Source organism: Danio rerio, chromosome 4 (assembly GCF_049306965.1).
Source record: "Danio rerio strain Tuebingen ecotype United States chromosome 4, GRCz12tu, whole genome shotgun sequence".
In the NCBI taxonomy this organism is placed as follows: Eukaryota; Metazoa; Chordata; class Actinopteri; order Cypriniformes; family Danionidae; genus Danio; species Danio rerio.
Window position 1 is genome coordinate 51,142,648 of NC_133179.1, and position 24,853 is coordinate 51,167,500.

General features: G+C 36.6%; 2 protein-coding genes across 2 annotated transcripts in view; both read left to right on the forward strand.

Annotated features, from left to right (window-relative positions):
- Positions 1 to 10,908: 10,908 nt before the first annotated feature.
- On the forward strand, positions 10,909 to 19,331 carry LOC108183454 (protein NLRC3-like). The gene is made up of 5 exons (XM_068220150.2): positions 10,909 to 11,049; positions 13,176 to 13,260; positions 14,697 to 14,810; positions 15,850 to 15,963; positions 17,199 to 19,331. Exons 2-5 carry the CDS (start codon positions 13,208 to 13,210, stop codon positions 19,216 to 19,218), a joined length of 2,301 nt encoding a protein of 766 aa, XP_068076251.1. The 5' UTR covers positions 10,909 to 11,049; positions 13,176 to 13,207; the 3' UTR covers positions 19,219 to 19,331.
- Positions 19,332 to 19,707: 376 nt separating this feature from the next.
- The window catches only part of LOC137490826 (tripartite motif-containing protein 14-like), a 262,825-nt gene continuing 257,679 nt past the window's right edge, over positions 19,708 to 24,853 (forward strand). Inside the window, exons 1-4 of the mRNA XM_073947808.1 lie at positions 19,708 to 19,927; positions 20,692 to 20,865; positions 21,399 to 21,572; positions 21,880 to 22,053. Coding sequence (XP_073803909.1) covers positions 21,887 to 22,053 — 167 coding nt within the window. The 5' untranslated portion in view covers positions 19,708 to 19,927; positions 20,692 to 20,865; positions 21,399 to 21,572; positions 21,880 to 21,886. The remainder of the gene's footprint in view (positions 19,928 to 20,691; positions 20,866 to 21,398; positions 21,573 to 21,879; positions 22,054 to 24,853) is intronic.

Genomic DNA, 24,853 nt, shown 5'->3' on the forward strand with positions numbered 1-24,853 from the left:
AGTAGCGTTCACTGTGTCACTTTTATTTTTCAGAAAGTACACTGTCAGAAAAAATATGCACAATTTGTACCTTCAGGGGTACAATGGCTTGTCACTGTCACTGTACCTTCTCAGTATGTACCTTTCAAGGGCAAATATGTACCTCTGCTGCCAAACTTGTACCTTTGTTAATATTATGGTACCATAATGTACCTTTAAAAAATGGTGCAAATTTGTACTTCAAACTGTATATTAAAAATAGGCTAGAATGCAGTTTAATCGCTTTTTATTAAACATTCGTAACAATTAAAAATACATTTTTCACAGGATAAACATTTTAGTAATAATTCCATAACACAATTTGATGACAATTTTAGAAGAATACAAAACAATATTATTACAGTGCACACTGAATTCATTCTAAATTCATACCTTTAAAAACTTGGTCACAAATACATTTCATAAAGGAACCTATTACAGTCTTAGTTTTCACAGAGTTAATATTTTAAGCTCAATAACAATAAACAACAAGCCATAACAGGATGCATAGTTTAAAAAAAAAACAAGATGTTGATTAGACTCTTTTAAAACGTTCTATAAAAATTCTAAACAGCAAGAACATTAAGCTCAATATTAAATTTGTTGTTCTTTTATTTACATCACATTTCATTGACCCTTTTTAAAACCATGTAACATTTAATTAGACCTTGTTTTAACTTAGTACATTTTTTTTCTACTGTAAACATCTTATAAAAACAGTCTCTACATCATGCAAGCAAACTTTTTCCTACACATTTCAAATCAAACATTTGTAACAGAAATTAGCTCATTTTATGGATATTAATAATCAACAATAATGGTTTATTCTTAATTATTAATATTCCGGCTTAAGCTTCAGTCAATTTGGTCAAACATATGATTGTATATAATCCTGCCCGCTCGACCAAGCGGACTCTCAGATTATGAATATTAATTATCAACAATAACGAATTATTATTAATCATTAATATTCTGGATCAATTTATTGTTAATTTGACCAAACACAAGCAGAGCCGCTGCTCTTCCGAGCGGCCACGGCAACGATCTATTCATTTAGAAAAAGGGAATTTAATTGCTACTTCTTGCTAAGTAGATTAATCATTCATAAGTTTTAATCAACTTAAAATAGCTTGGCAGGGGAATCTGTATTTCAGTGACATTTTCTCGTGAGGCAAACAACACAATTCATTTGATTATAATGGGATTTATTGACTAGTCAGACAGATAACAAACAAACGCACAAACATAACATTAAACAAAAAAAGGTAAAATACATGGAGACATCAGGTCTATAGAACGTGTAACAACAAAGAGAGATAGTAAAGCGAAGAAATAGAGATTTCAGGTAAAAGAGTGACAAAACTTTCAGTTCCACACACCATTAAGGACCACCAAGATTAAAAAAACAACTTTTTGATAAAAGGGGCACAGCTTAATCGCATAACTAAAAATACCTGGGCTTAATGTCTGGAGTCTTTCTCTTTATGCTTCCGTCCTGATGAAACTCCTTTGATGTCCTTCTTGATGCGTTGAGTTTGTAATACAGTTCTGAGGAACGCGATCTCAAAACTTTAAACTATAAACTGAGTTTACTTTGCCGGAAAATAAGAAAAGCGTGGCAGGAAAAGTCCATGCGGCTTAGAAAGCCGCGTGGCCCAAGGGGCCACCTTTTGGTGATGTTCTTTGTTCGGACTGCTCTCTGCGGGATGTTTGGGGAGAAGTCTGGTTATACCTGCGGGTCACGTGACAACCCGTTCAGCATTCTGATCAATGATTTCAGGGAAAAGTTTGAGCGCGAATCCTTCCTTCCTTCCTTCCTGCAAATTTGAGTGTCCTCCCAAAGCATGCGGACAGGCATTTATTACAGGGATTTAAAGAATATAGCAATGCGAGTTATGATCTTGCTCTATGCATCATGTGTTGTAAAATGTCAGCAGAAACCCATCGGTACCAAACATGGAGGGTTTAAAAGTACATCAACATAATTTTTCCCATCCTCACATTATTTATGCTTTAAAAAGGCCTAAAGGGAACAGGCATACAGGTTATAAGAGAGGTTACACGTATGAAAAGTCAGAAATGAGATGCAAAGTTTACAAAACATAACACTTTAGTTTTGTGCTGGTCCAGGATTTCTGAGTTCCATTTTCTTTCTGTCGGAACAGCCTTGTGGGTGTGTGTGTGTGTATTTAAGGAATGTCTTTGAAGACAACAACTTTATCTATGAAGTAAACACAAAACAAAACTTTCCATCCGGAGCTCCTTCACGGGACTCCACACTTGTAAACAATCGATCGCGCCATTCGCGCGGCTCTCGGTCCCGCCCAGACTCGTCAGCGCTACCAAGCCGACCAATCACAGAGCTTACGCTACGCGTCATTGCGACGTGTAGTTACATTTTTTGAGAAGTGCACGTCAGTGACGGCGATGGCCACGGCGAAGGGCTATGCGTCAGTGCTGTAGCATACGCCGGCGTTTGACGCAGAAGTATAAATCAGCCTTAAGTGTCAAGTGCCTGAAAGTCCATCTCTTGTCCTGGTTTAATTACACTCCATTCCAAGTCAACTTTTACCACATATGCATGGAAGTGTGAATCGTAAGAAACTGGAATTAAAAACTTGCCACAAAGCAACCATTCAGTGTTTACATTTAAAATGTATTTAATTTGGAAGAATAGGGGAATTTCTTCTGCATGGACATAGTCAACTATGAATACATCTTTTAATGCATACCTCACACTATCAACAGTCACATTTGAAACGCGCTGAATGTTGAAATGTTCCATAGAGTGTATGTTTTTGAGAATTGTCTGTAGGTCTAATGGGAGTGATGATAACGGAGTCTCTATACTCCTACCTACTACCAACTCAAACTCATCAAGAATACAAGGTGTGGAAAATTCCCAGCATTGTTTCATTTGGTGCCTCTCGCTTAAGGTTTTGGCAATGTTAATGAAGTTTCTACAGCTGCTAGCAACGTTCTTAAAATACTGGTGTTTAGCCTCAAAACGCATGCACCAGAGCAAGCGCAAAGGTCCAAACATAGATGTTAGTCTTGAGTAATGTATCAAAAAATGACACTTGGGTGTCACAACATCCCCAAAAACATCCCTTAGCTGTGTCAAAAACTCAAACACCAGTGTATCTAACATTGCCAGGTTTTCCCTTTTCACTCTAGGGGCAATTACAATGTCAACAATGTCACGACACTCATTCCACTGTTTACTGTTGGGAGGAATACGGTGTGCCATTAAAAATGGCAAAATCCTAAACAAAAACCATTTTGTGAGGCAGACCCAGCAATTCCAGATTTGTGTAAGTTTCGCTCTGACAAATGCACTGTTTTTTTTTTTTTTTTTTTGTCATTTTGACCAATGGAGAGTTGCTCAAGTTAATCATTTAACTCCTTAATAGTGATATGTTTTTTTTTGTGAGCCCAGCTCAGAACAAGTTTTATTATTAGAGGAATGACTCCCTCCAACAAATCATGCATTATATCAGGTGGAAATGTCTGTCACGTCAAAATAGTTCAATTCACTAAATGGTGATGGATAGTTTACACCATATGTTCTTCGATCATTTGCGTTTTCAATGCATGTTAGATGGTAGAGATGTACCTCTGGAGTTCTTAAAACAAAATCACTTTCAGTAAATTTATCTTTTACGTCTGTGTGGGTTGCCATGCAATAGCGGCAAACTCTAGCAGAGTTAAATGACATCGTAAAACCAGCTAACATATGTGCTGAAAGATTGTCTGCCGAAAATGTTGCTAGTGCAGCATGAACAGTCTGCTCAATCCCACCTACAGTTATCATGAACCCTTCACGTTCAAGTTTTTTTCAGGTCATCCAACATTGGTTTTAAAATGGTTGCTAATCCACAGTTTTTTACAAAGGTTTGTCATACTAATAAAGCAAGGTGAATGTGCTTCAGTTTTGAGGTGTGTTTAAGGTTGCCTTCAGTATAGTAAAAAGCACAAAGCTTGTGCTTGCTTTTTTTTGAACCTAGCGGGTTGACAAAGTCAAATTCGTCTTCAAAGCATGTGGGTTGACTTTAAAGTAGGAATGTTCCTTGAAACATGTACCATCTGTGTAGTCATTTAGGTAATCTGGATCTCTGTGTAAATAGTTGTTTGTCTGAATTTCATCAAATATGTCGTCACGTGAGCAGTAGTTAGTTAAAACCTCAGTAATAGGTACATATAAATAGGTGCCTACTTTGTGTCCACTCGGTGACCTCAAAATGTGATGTACTGGTTCAATCAGCCTAAGCTTAGATTTACAGTGCTCTTTTGACATGTGTGGAGAGCTAACAATTTTTTAAGCTTCTTCAAAGAAGTCCCTTGACTGTGCCATTTGTCTTATTTCAGGACATTCTGAAATGTTGAACCCATTTTTTTGGAGATGGTAAGAAATAAAAGAGTCGTAATTTTCTTTAAAATAACAAAATAAAAAATTTATGTCATTAACTATTTCCTGCTGGACAGTCTGAGGAATGTGATTTTTTTCTCTACATTTAAGAATGAAACTGAAGAGATTTTCTTTAAAGTTAGCCAAAAGCTCATTCCTACTAGGTGGAGGCATTTCATCTGCCAAAGGCTGTAGCTCGTTGGTATTTTCCAGATCATTGTGACAGTCAATGTTTTTAAAGTCATGGTCCATGTTTTCAGTAGCATCCAGGTCATCAAGAGGCAGAACAAGCTTCCTGTGTTTTCGATAGACATTAGGGCTGTAACGATACATCAAACCCACGATTCGGTTTGTATCACGATTTTTGACCCACGATTCGATTCGTATCGAAAAAAAAAAAACTGTTAAACTTTTTTTAACTATATGTTTTATTAAATAACATTTGAAAAATCTTTATAAACTGAACACCAAAGAACAAGATTAATATGTAAATTATTAACAATATAAATAAATAGCCATAAATAAAATAAACAGCCAAATATATAACACTTCTGTTTTCTTTGTGTCAAATACTGTTAAAAACAGTAAAAATTCTTTTTCAATCAAGTTCTCTTACATTTACAAAGTAAATTAAATGGCTACTGTTTCACACTGAGGTAACTGAGGCTTAATGCCTGTGCTGCAAACCACAAATCAAGTAAACATTAAACAAGTAAACAACTTATTTCTACTAAGAAAACCAAACTAGTATGATTTAAGGTAGTTCCAAATTCTTCTTCAAAAACACCATCATGTCAACATTGTCTGGTGAGAGGCTTGCTCTCTGTGCTGTGACAATGTCACCTGCAGTAGAAAATACTCTCTCACTGGGTACAGATGTTGCTGGGATTCCAAGATAACGTTTAGCCAACTTGGCTAAATGGGGGAACTGATTCTGGTTGTCCTTCCACCAAACAAGTGGATTTGAGTCCACTGAGAGGCTCTGCACTCACAGCAAATTCATTGGTGTTAAATTTCAAGTGTTGTGGTAATTCAGAGTACAGTGTTAAAATTCTAGAGTTAGATAAAGGTAAAATAACCCTCTCTGCGTTAGAAGCTGATTTGCCTCCTTGTCACACAGAGTAACATGTATCTACCTTTGTAGAAAACCCTTGTATTTGAGAAACTAATCAGAGTGTCTGAAATCTCACCACACCCTCATTCACCTGGCCCTTAAATTAGTCAATTAGTTTAGTCCACTAGACAGAGGGAATGACCACAAATAAGTGAATTCAGACACCTGCTGTTGAACACCTGCTGTTAACAAGCACAATCACTGAAGGAATAAGAAATTGAAGGAAGAAATAAAACTACAGACACAGCCTCACACCAAACCAGCTGAATTAAAACAGAGGATTAAACAACTCCATTAAATAATAGCATAAGCAGCTTCACTGATTACAGTTTGACTTCATTTCTGTAAGAATATTTTTTTATTAAAATTATTTCATTTGACCTCACCATCATAGAGATCAGAGGCTGCTTATTTGAGTTCTTGAAGCTTTACTCTTATATCCTTATGTTTCTTTGACTGTTATAGCTGTGTTTCTAAAACTCATTAGCTATAGCAAGAAAGGTCAAGAGAAACTATACTGTTTATGGTTAATTGTTATAGATATAATTTCAGGTGTTTAACAAATTGATTCTTATAAATTGGTAAATATAGTTGTATTAAAACTGCATGGGACTATACTACAGGCAGTCTGCTGCTCTTCATAGAAGATTCAACAAACAATTAGGATGCAATTAATAATTAGAGTGTCATGCACTAAACATTCAAGCTCCAGCTTGCTCATTATGACACACAGACATCAAGAATCAGGATATGAACCTCAACTGTGGTTGCTAAAAAAAAAAAAAAGCTGCATAGTTCATGCCGCAATGCATGCTGGGTGCCAGCATAGTACAAAGCTCCCAGCATGCATTGCAGCATGAATAAATTATGCAGCTTTATGTTCTTACAATCTCTTTCTTTTCCTTTATTTTGTGTTGTTTTTGGGAGGTGATATTTCAGTAGTGTTTTTTTTTACTTGATTTTTATTTTTTTGTTTGTCACCATCATTGAGATTCAAAGACTAATTGTTGATGTCTGTGTGTTTTTAAGGTCTGCCATACATCAAACATTCTCATTGTAAATGTTTTTTTTTTTAAACTTGTTATAAGGTCTTTAATTGTTTGAGCTGAAGTGGTTTCATTTATGTATATTATTTATTTCTCACACATAACTAATATGATACTGAATTAAAAATCAAGCAGGTAAGAATGGTTATGATTTCATAAACGATTTCTTCAGACTGACACTTTAATTTACTTTTGGCTCTCCATGCTATATATATTAATAGTGTGATTAACACTAACTATAGCAGCCAAAGTAAAAGACATTCATAGTAAGAAGTTGAAGAGCTTGACTAAAGCAGACTCTGTCCTCCATCATGGTGACTTCAAATGAACAACAGAAATTTCATGAAGAGCTTTTGTTCACATGACAGAAATCAAGTCAAAAGTCAGTAATAGGTGAAGCTCCATGATAAGTTGTTTAATGTGATGAGTTTTTTTTAAAGATGTTGAAAAATAACATTTTTTATTGTGTAATTTGTTTTATTTTTATTGATTATTATTTTATTTAGAGTTTTTTTTTTCTCAGTTGATTTCATCTTTGGTTTTGGCTTGTGTTTTTCTGTCCTTCAGTGATTCTGCTTGTTAACTGTTGTTCATCAATAATTCTCAATCCTCCTTTAATTAGACACTTAATTGTCTCATTAACTTCATCACTGTCTGAGTGTTCAGCCCTCTGTAGTGAGGACACTAGTTAGTATTTTGCTCTGGAATTTAAGGCTTACGTGTGTTTGAATGAAAAATACAGACTATGGGATTTGTTTTTAACAGAAATATTCTGGAAACTGAATTTACGAATGTAAAATGTTGAAAACAGCAGATTACTGGCAACCACAGCTGCTGGTATTTTTCGGAAATTTAACAGATATTTTACACAATAAGAGTTTGCTAATTAACACTCTCTTGGTGTTGACAATGTTAACACTGTCAAAAGTGTTATTTTTAACACTTATAGTGGTTCCCATATAAACTCTGAGGGAGTGTTAATTTTAACTCTAAGGTAGTTAAATCTACTATGTAAAATTTGCTGTGCTGCTCTGTAATGCTGCACCTCCTCATTCACCACTTCAGACAAAGACTTGGAGGATGATGATGCCGGTTCAATTGAAAAGATGTCTTCAAACAGTTCAGCCATTGGTGCTCTTTTGGCTGGAGGAGGACAATCAGTGCTGCTGGAGGCTACACAGCAAATTCATTGGTGTTAAATTTCAAGTGTTGTGGTAATTCAGAGTACAGTGTTAAAATTCTAGAGTTAGATAAAGATAAATAACCCTCTCGGCGTTAGAAGCTGATTTGCCTCCTTGTCATACAGAGTAACATGTATCTACCTTTGTAGAAAACCCTTGTATTTGAGAAACTAATCAGAGTGTCTGAAATCTCGCCACACCCTCATTCACCTGGCCCTTAAATTAGTCAATTAGTTTAGTCCACTAGACAGAGTGAATGACCACAAATAAGTGAATTCAGACACCTGCTGCTAACAAGCACAATCACTGAAGGAATAAGAAATTGAAGGAAGAAATAAAACTACAGACACAGCCTCACATCAAACCAACTGAATTAAAACAGAGGATTAAACAACTCCATTAAATAATAGCATAAGCAGCTTCACTGATTACAGTTTGACTTCATTTCTGTAAGAATATTTTTTTTATTAAAAATATTTCATTTGACCTCACCATCATGGAGATCAGAGGCTGCTTATTTGAGTTCTTGAAGCTTTACTCTTATATCCTTATGTTTCTCTGACTGTTATAGCTGTGTTTCTAAACCTCATCAGTTATAGCAAGAAAGGTCAAGAGAAATTATACTGTTAATGCTTAATTGTTCTAGATATAATTTCAGGTGTTTAATAAGTTGATTCATAAAAACATGCTAATATAATTGTATTGAAACTGCATGGGACAACACTACTGGCAGTCTGCTGCTCTTCATAGAAGATTCAACAGACAATTAGCATGCAGTTAATAATTAGAGAGTCATGCACTAAACTTTCGAGGTCCAGCTTGCTCTTTAAGACACACAGACATCAAGAATCAGGATATGAACCTCAACCGTGGTTGCTAAAAAAAAAAAAACTGCATAGTTCATGCTGCAATGCATGCTGGGTGCCAGCATAGTACAAAGCTCCCAGCATGCATTGCAGCATGAATAAATTATGCAGCTTTATGTTCTTACAATCTCTTTCTTTTCCTTTGTTTGTGTTGTTTTTGGGAGGTGATATTTCAGTAATGTTTTTTTTTTTACTTGATTTTTATTTTTTTGTTTGTCACCATCATTGAGATTCAAAGACTAATTGTTGATGTCTGGGTGTTTTTAACTTCTGCTGTAGATCAAACATTCTTATTGTAAATCGTATTTTTAAACCTGTTATAAAGTCATTAATTATTGGAGTTTCTGTGGTTTCATTATGTATTTTATTCATTCCTCACACATAATTAATATGATACTGAATTAGAAAACAAGCAGGAAAGGAAGGCTATGATATCATAAATAATCTCTTCAGACTAACACTTAATTTTCTTTTGGCTTTCCATGCTATATGTATAAATAGTGTGATTAACACTAACTTTAGCAGCCAAAATAAAAGACATTTATAGTAAGAAGTTAAAGAGCCTGACTAAAGCAGACTCTGTCCTCCATCATGGTGACTTTAAATGAACAGAAATTTTATTAAGAGCTTTTGTTCACATGACAGAAATCAAGTCAAAGGTCAGTAATAGGTGAAGCTCCATGATAAGTTGTTTAATGTGATGAGTTTTTTTTAAAGATGTTGAAAAATAACATTTTTTATTGTGTAATTTGTTTTATTTTTATTGATTATTATTTTATTTAGAGTTTTTTTTCTCAGTTGATTTCATCTTTGGTTTTGGCTTGTGTTTTTCTGTCCTTCAGTGATTCTGCTTGTTAACAGTTGTTCATCAACAATTCTCAATCCTCCTTTAATTAGACACTTAATTGTCTCATTAACTTCATCACTGTCTGAGTGTTCAGGCCTCTGTAGTGAGGACACTAGTTAGGGTTTTGGTCTGGAATTTAAGGCTTAAGTGTGTTTGAATAAAAAATACAGACTATGGGATGTATTTTTAACAGAAATATTCTGGAAACTGAATTTACGAATGTAAAATGTTGAAAACAGCAGATTACTGGCAACCACTGCTGCCAGTATTTTGACATACATTTAACAGATATTTTACACAATAAGAGTTTGCTAATTAACACTCTGGGTGTTAAAAATTTTAACACTTTCAAAAATGTTATTTTAACACTTATAGTGGTTCCCATATAAACAATGAGGGAGTGCTAATTTTAACTCTAGGGTAGTTAAATCTACCAAATCTAAAATTTGCAGTGTGAGATCGATAAAAAATACAGACTGTTGAATGTGCTTTTAACAGAAATATTCTGTAAACTGAATTTATGAATGTTAAAAACAGCAGATTACTGGCAACCACTGCTGCCAGTATTTTGACATACATTTAACAGATATTTTACACAATAAGAGTTTGCTAATTAACACTCTGGGTGTTAAAAATTTTAACACTTTCAAAAATGTTATTTTAACACTTATAGTGGTTCCCATATAAACAATGAGGGAGTGCTAATTTTAACTCTAGGGTAGTTAAATCTACCAAATCTAAAATTTGCAGTGTGAGATCGATAAAAAATACAGACTGTTGAATGTGCTTTTAACAGAAATATTCTGTAAACTGAATTTATGAATGTTAAAAACAGCAGATTACTGGCAACCACAGCTGCTGGTATTTTTACGTAAAATCTAAAAATGAAAAAAAAAGAAAGAAAAACAGCTAAACAGTTTTTGTGTTCCCATTGTGGAGGATAATAGCGTCTCTGTTCAAGTCCAAGATGAACTGAGAGTATTTGATGTTATGCTGCATCTTCTTTTGTTTAAAGGTAACTGTGAAGTTATTAATGCAGTCAAAATCTGTTTGCTAATTGCAATCACACATGAAAACATTATTGCATCTAAAGACTTTACATTTTTGTGCACTAAGCTATGATTTTGTAAAATAAACAATGTATTAGTTCATGAAATATGGTTATTTTTTGTAAATTTATACAGTTATATAAAACTTCCATGTTTTTCACAGAAAGATTCTGGCAACCACAGCTGCTGGTATTTTTTCGGAAATTTTACAGATATTTTACACAATAAGAGTTTGCTAATTAACACTCTCTTGGTGTTGACAATGTTAACACTTTCAAAAGTGTTATTTTTAACACTTATAGTGGTTCCCATATAAACTCTGAGGGAGTGTTAATTTTAACTCTAAGGTAGTTAAATCTACTATCTAAAATTTGCTGTGTGGTTGTGGCAGTAATGCACCTTCCAAGTTGAGTTCCTGACAGGCAATAAATCAGGAAGAAGAAGAAAGGGAAGAAGAACTGAAAGAGTCAAAGAGCTCAGATTGTGTTTCTTCTGGACAAGAGTGTCTGCACTTTTGCATGTAAGTTTGATACTTCTACCATTACGCTTATTTGTGGAAATGATGAAGGGATTTTAAACATGTAAGTGTGATTTGATTTAAATGTTTGTCTGATGCGGATGCTCAAACACTGTCTCAAAGCCTCAAACACTGTTTAATCATGGTGTAAAAACATGGTAATTTCAACACTGTGTCTGAACACTTTATTTCTTAATGTTATGAATCTGTTTTTAATCATTAATATCATGTTCACTCCATAAATCAGCACAAAATATAACTTGAAATCAACATTTATGAAATTGAAAGAAAAGTTCAACCAGCCCTAACAGTTAAACAGGAAGAAAAACTGCTGATGTTCCTTAAAATGTATTTAACTCTTTAATGTCAGTAGACATTTTTACTACCAACTGACAAACTAAATATATAAATGAGTAATTGGCTTAACCTGATCTTATCTTAATAAACTACATATCATACATCAAATGTGAAATATGAGGTGTCAGAGTTCTGTATAGATCCGTGTAACGCTTTGCAGTGCTTTGTTTAATTCACACGGTCAAAATTAAACAAATGAAAAATGCATCTCAAACTTTCATTTTCCATTTTTTCTGAGTACTTCAACAACGGATAATTGTCACTCGGTGTAATTTTCAATTCTACAAGTTTGTGTTGTTGCATTTGAATCTGATCTCAGAACAAACTTTAAATAATGACACATTATTGTGATTTTCCATTTTACTTTTCTGCTCTCGTAGTCGGGCCATACCATTGCCGTTGGAAGGGTATGGACTTCTGGATTAGTGCGCAAACCAGCAGATACCATAGTAAAATAACACACTGTCGTGTTATTTTTAAGATTCAAGCTTTTGCATTGATTTTGTGTGTAATCTACTCGCGCAAATACTTAATTCATGCTGATAGTGTAAATCCAGCTTAAGACCAGTCACCAGCAGAAAAAGAATCAATCTGACAATGAAATATGATGACATTTCTAATCTGTCACTCATACACACATAACATGTAGCAGGGTGTCCGCGGGGTCTTAAAAAGTATTGAAAGTTAATCAATTTAGAGGAATTTAAGTGCCTTAAAAGTACTATATATGCTATTTTGCAAGGTATTACATTTTGTATAATTTTGAATGATGTAATGGATGGTTGTATGGGAGTGACTGAACTTAATCTGCGAATATTAAGATGTATTTTATGAGATAGATAAAATAATCCTGCTGCTGTTTTCACTCTTCTCTGCTTTGTTTAGAGTGTTTGTGATGGATGTTTTTCACTAAACTCATGATGTACAGCTTCCTTTAGAAACGAAAGTGATAGTGCTGAGTTGTTGTGTCTCCATTTTAAACATAATCCATCATTTACAACGCAGAACAGCTTTAAATCTTTAATGTCTTGACAAAACGTGTAAGGTTTAATAAACTGAATGAATGATTATATTTTAATCCTAGTCAAATAGAGGATGGCTGTGATTCTTCATTTGTTTACTAGCGATGAACATAGAGGTAAAGTTGGTTATATTCACACATTCGTTCATTTAGAAGTCTCTATATTGTTTACCATGTTACTTTGAATATTCGATCTGAATTAGCATGCAAGTGTGACTTGAAAACAACATTAACACTGTCAATTTGACTGTGAACAATGTTGTACTTTGATAGTCATTGGCTGCTAATATGAATTCACTATTTAGAGTTTAGAAATAATACTTTTTATGAAATTATATTATTAAGGTGAAAGTCTGAATGTGTGAATATAAAACCAACTTTACCTCTATGCGATTGACTTCTGGATTTCAGTGATTTGAGTGTCTCAGCTGCTGATCTTTGAATTATGAAGGCTGAATTATGAAGGCTGATCAATGACTTAAGTCTCTATATTGTTTACCATGTTACTTTAAATATTCGATCGGAATTAGCATGCAAGTATGACTTGAAAACAGCATTAACACTGTTTATTTCACTGTGAACAATGTTGTACTTTGATAGTCATTGAGTGCTAATATGATTTCGCTATTTAGAGTTTGCAAATAATACTTTTATGAAATTATATTATTAAGGGGAAAGTCTGAATGTGCGATTATGAAACCAACTTTACCTCTATACTGGAGATTTGTTATTGTTCTTCACCTTCTTCTAGGGTTTCTGCTGGAGATCAAACTCTTCAGATCCATGATGGAGAACAAATACACTTCTAGAGATCAGGATTTGTTTACAGGATGCAGGTATTAAACCTACACTTGACATTCTATATGATTATTTTTTACAAGATATTATATTTACTCTCTGTTAGTTGTGCTTTTAATCGATCAGAATATTTAACACACACAAGTTTTTCTACAATAGTTATGAAAAGTTTCATTAAGTGCTGTTTAAACAGTGTTTTAAAGCGTCACGAAACACCAAAACACATTTTTTGAGCTGTTGACAGTCGTATATGTGTCCCACACTGCTAAAAACACTATTAGGACACCTATATTTCACTAAAAAGTGTAAATTGGTTGTTTTTGCGTTATTTCAAGCAAATTCGTACTTCCGGTTTGAAACTAATTTTTAAAGCTTCGTCACGGTCAGGACATAATAGCGTTGTATTCCAGCGTGCAGACTGGGCGTCTGTGCCAGAGTGAGTCTTATTACGTCTTACAGTGTGATGCATTAATGCATGAGTAAGGCTTGGGTCAAACCAATCAGCGCGCTCTATTGTGCAACTTCATTAATATTCATTTGTGTCACCGTGTTTACACCACAGAGACGCCACGTTGTGTTGGCAAAACAAGCGTGAAGTGTTGCTTTTATAGTTTGCTGCCATTAAGTTTCGTTTTCATTTTCTCTCTGTGAGAGCTCATCTGGATCACGTGTGGATTAACAGTGTACGCGACGCTCGACAACAATAACTTACGTGTCTAAGGAGGAACATTGTTTACCTGAGAGCTGTTCTCATCTGCAAACGCTGAGATCCGGATTCGCTTGTAGTCTTTTCTTCATAAAGACGCGGCTCTAGTTACTGGTGATTGTCCTGTCTCTACAGATTTGGTGAGCGACCAGTGCTCTTTGTTTATTCAGTTTGTTCGTATCGAATTAAGTTAACTATTGCACTGAGTGCAGAAATGTTAGCACCGCATTTTGTGACCCGAATAACATTTGGCTTTCTGACACTACCTGCCGTGAGCATCTAAGTTTCCGGGAAATGCGGAGGGTTTTTTTCTCTCATTCGCCGTGCGGTATCAAACATTGCATGAAAAATACACGCTTAGAGCAGATCCTCGATTCAAATATCTCGTTTGTCGTGAGGGGCATGAATGAATTCCCTGAATGAAAGAGCCAAACTGCAGTTAAAGTCCACCATTTAATAATTTGGCAAATAATTCGACTACAGATGTCCATGTAGGTTAAACACCATCACTTTCTACTGTGTGTATTTTGACTGAAACTCGCGCGTGCCCAAATAGTCACTTTCACACCCTCCCACTTTAGTTCCTCCGACACTCCCCCCTAAACAGAGCTGGACACGCCCACTTTTCTGACTTTTTCCAAAGTAGAGGTGTGAAAACACCCTGCTGAAACGAGGGGTTTCATGGCCCTTTAATGATGAAATGTTGAGTAAATCTGCTGTGTTGACCCCAGTGTGTGCAGCGCTTAACTTTAATCTTCTCTGTTTTAGTTTAGTTCATCAGAAGAGAGCAGAAGCAGAGCCCAGCTGTGTGTCTATGAAGAGTGACTGGTCTATGGAGCAACCAATAAAATTTAAGAGTGAAAACACAGGACCTGCTGTCAGGTAGATCAACTCTTTAATATCTGCAACTGATGAGTATTTTCATAATAAATGAATCAGGTAATTAGTGTTGTGGATCTGTTGGGTTTCAGATGTTAGATGTTGTATCTGAGCTCTGCAGGATAGTGCTTGAAGATCTCCGCTTTACACTTCAGGCCACAATTGATGGTGTTAACAAACCAATCAGCGCTTTATTAATAGTTAGTGAGGTAGAAGGTGGATTTAGGTTTTGGGTAGGGTTGGGGATACACAATAAGATCATACTGTATGACTACTAATGAGCAGTTCATATGTTCACATTACACAGATAATAAGCCAGTAGTTAATAGTATGAATTGTGAGCTAAACTAAAGTGTTCCCGATCTCCTGCCATAAAGGGCTTTTCCTGCACACTTTCCCCTGCTGTTTCTGTGCTGTACTGATCAGCCATTCCTCTGATCTGAGTCTGTTTTCACTGAAGCGCAGTCATCATCATGTTGTGTTGGCCTCATAGATGCTGCTGATCAACACATTTGGTTTCTAGAATTGATATTTCTCGAGTTCTCCTGCTCATTCAGTCATGATAGATGATGGTAAATGAACTTGTCTTGCTGTCCTCAAAGTCTGGACTGGAGCTCTGCAGACAAACCCCCAATGAGTGACCTTCTGAAGACTGAGTGATGAGGAGGAGGATAAGGGGAGCTGCTGGAGGCGGGAATAACAGTCAGCTGACACAGTGCAGTTTATACTGCTGCTTTTATAGTCATGTGATGATGATTGACACGCCTGCATGATTAAGCTCCTCCCACACCTACACTGTGGACTTTATTCAGTGATTTGATGATTAGTTTCAGCTCTAATCTGCTCTAATAGTGCTGCATTTCTGTTGGGCTTTCTCTACTAGAAATGAGCCTTGATTTGTGTTTGCTGATATTTTCCACATTCAGACAGTTTCTGTTCAAATATAAAGGAAATTAATTTAAGTGTTTTTGTAAATGAAGAATGATTAATATCAGGTTTGTGCAGTGTGTGCAGCGCTCAACTTTAATGTTCTCTGTTTTAGCTCAGTTCATCAGAAGAGAGCAGAAGCAGAGCCCAGCTGTGTGTCTATGAAGAGTGACTGGTCTATGAATCGACCAATAACATTTAGGAGTAAAATCACTCAACCTGCTATCAGGTAGATCATCTCTACACACACATGATTACACTGCAGCATTTATATGATCCTGTGTTTCTAGAAGATCAGACATTAACAAGTATTATATTTACAGGAGACTTTAAAACTAAATGTCCACACACTCACATCTGACCATTAGTGAAGTACTGAAGCAGCAATAAGTGACTAAAGTATTAATACTTAAACTGTTAGAGTTAGTAGAGTGAGTTTACAGGCTTTTACAATAGTCAGCAAAGGGTTTGTGATAAAAAGAAAGATTTTAGACAAGATTCTGTGAGACAAACACACCACACAGGGTTCAAGGCTAAGGATTTTTTCCAGTGGCCTGATTGGGTCAGTGGTTCAGATTTGTACTTGCCCTGACAAAATGTTCACTGGCCCCACCCAATAAAGAAAAAAAATAGCTATTTCTTAGTGTCCAAAGCCAAACATAATTGTACACTCACACTTTGTTCAGCATAACTTTTCTTTAAATACAACTGACAATTTAAAAATTATTTGTTTACAATTGATGAAACTAAACTTGAAAAAAATCGACATGTATATTATAAGCAAAAATGTGCACTTTAATTTTGACACCCACAGACATCGTCACCAAACAAATCAGAGTGGTCAGACTTTCTCATACATGGCCTCATTTCAGTTGTCAAATTTTGTAAAAATCACTCTATTGAATTAATCAATCTATATAAAAATATGGGCTAGAATTTTGCATTATAGGCTTATATTATAGAGAGAAATAATAGATGAAGCGTTGTTATGCCAAGAATTGCACCCCTGCCGTAAAGTGCACAGCCTCTGAAATGTGCATATATTACCTTAAATTGATTTGAAAATAATAATAATAAAGTTATGACACCTAATGACAGTGACTGAGGTGAGCTCCATGAATGTAACCCTCACAGACGATATGTTTAATTAAATAAATAAATTAGTAGATTTAATTTAAATACACTGATTAGATTAATTAAAGTGAATTGTTTAATGTGTGGTTTAGTTGAAAATGCCTAAGTTTAGAAACAGGCTCATTACATCAGTCTATAGTACAGTCAATATTTAGTATTTTTCATTTATTTGTAAACCTACTTCTAAAATGAAGCCTGTTCTTGCTGATCTGGGACCGTTTCTGTATTACTGTAGTTTGGTTCTGGATTAAATCTGTGTATTGTGTCTCTGCTGGTTCAGAGAAAACACACATGGCTCGTTGGTTCTTTGTGTTGTTGTTGTTCCTGCAGTGTGGATAGAGATGATCAGACTGGAGACCTGCAGCAGGATTCACTCCAACCAGAACATGATGAACTTCAGAGAGTCAAAGAGCAGCACAAAACCAGCATGAAGAACAAGCATGAGAGATTATTTGAGGGAATCAACCATGGAGAGACTCAAACCCTCCTGAACAGGATCTACACACAGCTCTACATCATAGAAGGAGAGAGTGAAGGAGTGAATGAAGAACATGAGGTTTTACAGATGGAGAAAAGAGCCAGAACAAAACCCTCACAACACACTCCAGTCTACTGCAATGACATCTTTAAAGCCTCAGCTGGAGCAGGACATGAGGAGAAGATCAAGAAGGAGAAAGCCCAGATCAAGACTGTTCTCACTAAAGGCATCGCTGGAATCGGGAAAACCGTCTCTGTGCAGAAGTTCATCCTGGACTGGGCCGATGGAAAATACCATCAGGATGTAGATTTCATGTTTGTGCTTCCATTTCGAGAGCTGAACTTGATCAGAGATCATCAGTACAGTCTTCACAGACTTCTGCTGGACTTTCATCCTGAACTTGAAGATCTGGAGCCCAAGATTTATGAGCAGTGTAGAGTTGTGTTCATCTTTGATGGTCTGGATGAAAGCAGAATCACACTCAACTTTTCAGATGAGGAGAAAGTTTGTGCTGTGACTGAATCTTCATCAGTGGCTGTGTTGATGTGGAGCCTCCTGAAAGGAGATCTGCTTCCCTCTGCTCTCATCTGGATCACCTCCAGACCAGCAGCAGCCCATCAGATCCCCTCCAGATACATCAACCGTCTGACAGAAATTCAGGGATTCACTGAGCCTCAGAAGGAGGAATATTTCAGGAAGAGAATCAGCGACGAGCATCAAGCCAGCAGAGTCATCTCCCACATCAGAAGAGCAAGAAGCCTCCAGATCATGTGCCACATACCCATCTTCTGCTGGATCTCCTCCACTGTGCTTCAGAAGCTCCTGGAAGAAGATGTGAGGGCAGAAATCCCTAAAACTCTGACTGAGATGTACATCCACTTCCTGCTGATTCAGATCGACACGAGGAAGCAGAAGTATGAAGAGAGGGATCCAAAGAATTTGCAGGGAGATCCAGAGAAACTGCAGTCCAACAGGGGAGTGATCAACACACTTACAGTGGCTTTCAGACAGCTAAAGTTCAAAGTGAGGAAGCAGAAGTATGAAGAGAGAGATCCAAAGAATCTGCAGTCCAACAGAGGAGTGATCCTCAAACTTGCTGAAGTGGCTTTCAGACAGCTGATGAAGGGCAATGTGATGTTCTATGAGGAGGACCTGATTGAGAGCGGCATAGACGTCACTGACGCCTCAGTGTATTCTGGGATCTGCACTGAGATCTTCAAGGAGGAATCTGTGATTCATCAGAGGAAAGTCTACAGCTTCATCCATCTCAGCTTTCAGGAGTTTCTGGCTGCTTTCTTTGTGTTTTACTGCCATTTAACAGAGAACAGAGAACCGCTGAGGGTGATTTATGAGAGAGAATATTCAAATAATCAACATCTACAGGCCAGCTCTGAGAAGTCTCTGTATGATCTGCTCAGTTCAGCAGTAGTTAAAGCTGTCAGGAGTAGTAATGGTCATCTGGATCTGTTTCTGCGGTTCCTGCTGGGCGTCTCACTGGAGTCCAATCAGAGACTCTTCCAGGATCTGCTGACACACACAGAGGAGAGCTCAGAGAACATCAGGAGAATCACACAGGACATTAAAGACATGATCAAGAGAGATAACCCTCTCTCAGCTGAAAGATCCATCAATCTGTTCCTCTGTCTGCTGGAGGTGAAAGATCAGACTCTGGCCAGAGAGATTCAGGAGTTTGTGAAATCAGACAAACACTCAGGGCTGAAACTCTCTCCTGCTCACTGCTCAACAATCTCCTACATGATTGAGATGTCAGAGGAGCCGCTGGATGAGTTAGACTTTAATAAATTCAACACATCAGCTGAGGGAAGACGGAGACTGATAGCAGCTGTGAGAAACTGCAGAAGAGCTCTGTGAGTATTCATTGATTGATCACAGAAGACACACATCAGTCTGCACTGAAGACTCAGATCAGTTTAGTGAATCACTGCCCTGCTTTAACAGAAAATCTTTAGCTGGCGATATCGTCCCCCTGTGAGATCGCTGATACACCATATTACTGCATGGGGACGCGGCGGCAGTGTTCTGTTTCCTTATTTGCTCATTTATTTAATCATTTCTAAACGTATTTAACAAACTTTTCTTGACTTTTTACTCACACAAACAACATTTGTACTTATTTAATAATCTACTTCATTTGCTTTACAGTTTATCCTGGAAAATAACTCAAATCCCTGTAAATCCCTGTGCTCCTCCAGCTGAATAGGACATTTGTTGATGTGTATTTGCTCAAATCTAACACAGTGTTGCTCTTGGATAATTGTGTTTGTTTTCTGATCAGAGAAAGGAGATGGGGGTTGCAGCCCAACACCACGGTACAACACCATGAGGTAGCTTGACAACAGTGCTCATTTCTTACTGCTGATTTTGTTGCTGTTTGTCCTCTACACAGGCTACAGTGCTGTAATCTCACTGTTCAGTGCTGTGAGAGTTTGTCTTCAGCTCTACAATCCTCACACTGTGTGCTGAGAGAGCTGGACCTGAGTAACAATAACCTGCAGGATTCAGGAGTGAAGCTTCTCTCTGATGGACTGAAGAGTCAACACTGTAAACTGGACATACTGAGGTAAAATAAAAACATTTCCATCAAATAAATGCTGCCACAAATGACTTTTACATTGTGAAATGCTGTAAAGTCTGATGAGGTAATGAGCATATGCTGTGAAGTATTTTATTTCTGTTTATTTATTGTGAATATTTCAAATTTAATGTGAAATCAAATATGAGAAACCCTGTTTATATCAGATATAGTATTGCTCTTTAGTGTCATTTCTTCTGAAATGATCATTGATTGGTGTTCTTTGGTGTTTTTGGGGCGTCTCTATATGAGCTGTGTTTCTGCAGATGTACAGCCCATCACTGAGTCTCTTTATTTACTGATGTTAATGTGTGTAAAGTTATATTCAGTCAGTTTTATATTCATTTCAGGAATATTATTGACTAATATGAAGATGTTGATGTGATTTATTTGCAATACAGTTTGTAAAGTCGTATTTTCTGTCTGTTAATATTATATGAGAGTCTTGCTTTGTTTAACAAATATGAGGATCTGAATGGATTTGAAATATCAGAAATATAAGAACAGAAATAGCAATAAATAAATCTGTCTGGCCGACTCATTTTGGTCCAGAGATCTTCTCTTTAAAAAGTTTTTGTAATAATGAAATACAAATGTTTGATCTTCCTCCTTGAGATCATTAAAGCAACTCTGAATAGTTAAAGGAGTCTTTTCCTTTTCCCTATGAGGAGAAATCACTCATTATAAGTACTTCAATAATTACAACACACTCACACACAATAATACAGTGTCTTTTACTGACCTCTACACAGACTACAGCGCTGTAAACTCACTGTTCAGTGCTGTGAGAGTTTGTCTTCAGCTCTACAATCCTCAAACTGTGTGCTGAGAGAGCTGGACCTGAGTAACAATGACCTGCAGGATTCAGGAGTGAAGCTTCTCTCTGATGGACTGAAGAGTCAACACTGTAAACTCGAGACACTGAGGTAAAGGATTCTCCACTCAACAGATACAGTTACATATTGGGTTACCTGATGTGGAGCCCCATTCAGTGGATTGACAAAAGAAGAAACAAAACATTTACAGGGTTGTGATTTCAATTACAAGGAAATCAGTGTATTTTATTGTATTTTATGTAGATTATTTTATCTAATTACCTCTAAAATCTTTATTTATATTTTATATTTTTAATGATTATATTTATAGTTTATCTGTGAATTGGTTTATTGGAGCAGGTTTGACAGGCTCTGATCATTTGCATTTTGCAGGTTCATAAATATATAAAGTCTCGTGGTCCTCCTATCTAAACTCAAATTTAGCAGTTTTCTTACCTTTCAAAATATTCAAGAATATATTAGATGACATTTAATATTCAGTTTTAATAAATAACAATAGTGAATAATTCTAACTGACACAAATTCCAATAGTTTTATCATATTAATAAACTCATAGTTTGTTTTTACATTAGATGAATGACTAAAATCACACTGTTGACATAATCTGTGTTCTTCTTTCTCAGATTGGTCACGTGTAAACTCACTGTTCAGTGCTGTGAGAGTTTGTCTTCAGCTCTACAATCCTCAAACTGTGTGCTGAGAGAGCTGGACCTGAGTAACAATGACCTGCAGGATTCAGGAGTGAAGCTTCTTTCTGATGGACTGAAGAGTCAACACTGTAAACTGGAGACACTGAGGTAAATGATTCTCCACTCAACAGATACAGTTTCATATTGGGTTACCTGATGTGGATCCCCATTCAGTGGATTGGCAGAGGAAGAAACAAAACATTTACAGGGTTGTGATTTTAATCATAGCTTTACTAATGAATGTTTGTAAAAATATATTCAAAAGCTTTACTGAGTAAACTGCAAAATGTCCAGACTCAAGACGTTTCTTTCTGTAGATTGTTAGATGGATGGATGGATTATAATTATGTATTGCATTAAACAACTTACTAAAAATTACACAGTCATTTTGATTATTATTATTATTATTTTTTAGATTGGCCATGTGTAATCTCACTGTTAAGTGCTGTAAGAGTTTGTCTTCAGCTCTACAATCCTCAAACTGTGTGCTGAGAGAGCTGGACCTGAGTAACAATGACCTGCAGGATTCAGGAGTGAAGAAGCTCTCTGATGGACTGAAGAGTCAACACTGTAAACTGGACACACTGAGGTAAATGATTCTCCACTCAACAGATACAGTTTCATATTGGGTTACCTGATGTGGAGCCCCATTCAGTGGATTGACAGAAGAAAAAAACAAAACATTTACAGGGTTGTGATTTTAATCATAGCTTTAATAATGAATGTTTATCTATAAATATATTTAATAGCTTTACATAGTCTATTATGAAATGTTGCACTTTCAGAGCTTCTTTTTTTCCAATATACCCAAATGTGACTTAAACTAAAGGAATCAGTTTGATTTAAGGATCTTTTTTAATGAATTACCTCTGAATTATTTATTCATATTTTATATTTTTATATTTATATCTGTTGTGTTCTGGTGAAGTTTAGACATGCTCTGCTGTTTGTTCAGTTTGCAGTTTCTTCTAAACATATAAAAGTCTCACGACACTCTTAATATTATCTAAACCAGTGGTCTACAACCTTTTTCTAACTGCGGACCGGTCAACGTGAATCCACTGTGTACTCATATGGAACTTTATTAGCACATTGCTCCAACATTACAATGCTATTATAACATTAGGAAGTAATAACTTTATTAACACATTGCTCCAACAATATAACATATTATAACATCAGTAACGCTAAATCAATGGGAGCCCTGAGCTTGTTTCTTTGCACAGAGATGGTCTATAGAAGGAAGATTGCCGGAAAGAGCGCGTGCACGTCTAGAACATGCTGACGTGAGACGTCTGCTTTAGCCAATCAGAACAGTCAGATGCATTCCCGTCCGCGCGGTTTATGAGAATAAAAGTCTTTGAATATTTTTCCAGACACATTTAGCTGCTAGAAATTAGTTGCATAACGTTTATATGTTCCCTTTAATGCCAACCGTATAAATAATTATTAATAAGAGAAAGAGAAAGCGGATGGCCAATCATGAGCTGCGGCCTCAACACATTACACACATATTAGTCTGAGCACTGGCTAGACAGTATCTATAGGCTGTATCATATTTGCTTGTCCACAGTTTTAGTAGTTAATAAATGCGTCTTGATGATGCTGTAATGTAGGGCTGGACGAGAGTGTGAAGCTGCATTGAGTTTGTGCTGGCCATCCTCCAAGATAAGCAGCTCAGCATCTGTCTGTTGCTCTGTCCCGCCTGGGTGTTTTGGTCATTCAGAGGAGTTCACCAGCGCTTCTTTCACAGCGTGTGTGTGTGTGTAAAATAAATAAATATTGTCTGACATCTCCCAGTATAGCAGCCCTTCAGCTTTCAATAAATAGGCAGAGAGTTTTGACGGGTGCATTTAAAATGGTTTATTTGGATGCAATAAAGTTCATCACATAAATCATCATTTTCTCAGTTCTTTGTTGTAAACACCGAATCACCAAAAGACCAAAGCACCGTAAAACTAGAGAAAACAAATGAACAACATAGAAAAATAAACAACAAACATTTACAAAACATCTAACATTTTCCAATAAATAAAATTTGTCTCACTTGAATCCTATTAGTCTAGAGCGCCCTCCTGTGGTGACTCCAATTATGGCAAGCAAAGCGAGTGCATTAAATCATGGGCAGTTACTCCCAGCCCTACACCTGATTACACATTTCAGACCTCTGTAACATTTGAGTAAATGTCTTACAATCATACAAGCAGCTGTAATCCTGCATCTAGGTGTTGATCATCTACAAAACACACTTATAATATTTTAAAATCAACTATAAAACCATGTTAAGATGCTACATTATTTGTGTGAGTGTGTTTGCTGATGCGAGGGCTCGATCAATAAGGAGAACTAATCAGGATGTGTGTGTTCATCACTGCTGTTGACATGAGCAGAAACAGCAGTCAGCATCTTCACAACACAAAGAGATGTGTGATTGTCCAACTGTGTGATGTGGACTATTGCTGTGTTTGTAGATTGTCTGGCTGTATGGTGACAGAGGAAGGCTGTGGTTTTCTGTCTTCAGCTCTGACTTCAAACCCCTCACACCTGAGAGAGCTGGATCTGAGCTACAATCATCCAGGAGATTCAGGAGTCAAGCTGCTCTCTGAACAACTGGAGGATCCAAACTACACACTGGACAAACTCAAGTATGTGGAGCAGCACTGGCCTTGTGCTTTTACACTGAATGGCTTTAAAAAGACACTAGAAAGCTCTTTTGTGATCAGCTTCAGTTTTCTGTGAGGGTTATAGGGTGAGGACAGACAGAAGATACAGCTTGTAGAGTATTCCAGTCATGTCTATGAAGAGCAAATCATTGAGTGTGAAATGAATCTCCTCTGTAAATGTTGGAGTGTATTGGCTCAGTTACAGTGACATTAAGCGGGACACACTGTACAGTTTCAGCATTTGAGCTGAGCAGAGAAACTTCTTCCTCCATTTCTGCTGAAGAATCCTACAATATCAGGTCAGGAATAGGGTTGGGGATTGAAGATGGATTCGGATTCTGGAATCAGACACTTAGATTAATGTTCAGACTCTTGTTCTAAAATCAACATCTGGATTCCTCTTCTCTGTGCACACATGTGTATTTTTCACTTGCTAATCTGTCAGGAACTTGGGCGCTGGCGAGCAGCTTTAATAATCTGAACATAGTTTAGAGATGGACTGCAACATGTGCTCAAAGGCTGCATGTGCTGAAGAACGATGGCAAAGCTAAGTGTGATCACTGTAATAAATGAATGTTGCAGCAGGGTGTCTCCATCAACATGAGCAGTATCTGCGCTCGCTTCACCAACAGCAGAGGAAAAGAACGCACTGTGTTACATTCATTGTGCATCCCGGCTCAACCAACAAGTGTTGTGTGTTTTAGCTCAAGAGTTTGGAGCGTGTAG

Excerpts from the sequence above, each read along its gene's own strand:
- LOC108183454 (XM_068220150.2), top strand. The coding sequence starts at position 13,208 with ATGATGGAGAACAAATACACTTCTAGAGATCAGGATTTGTTTACAGGA. Across the intron at positions 14,811-15,849 it reads AACACAGGACCTGCTGTCAG|CTCAGTTCATCAGAAGAGAG; the intron begins GTAGATCAACTC and ends TCTCTGTTTTAG. Across the intron at positions 15,964-17,198 it reads ATCACTCAACCTGCTATCAG|TGTGGATAGAGATGATCAGA; the intron begins GTAGATCATCTC and ends TTGTTCCTGCAG.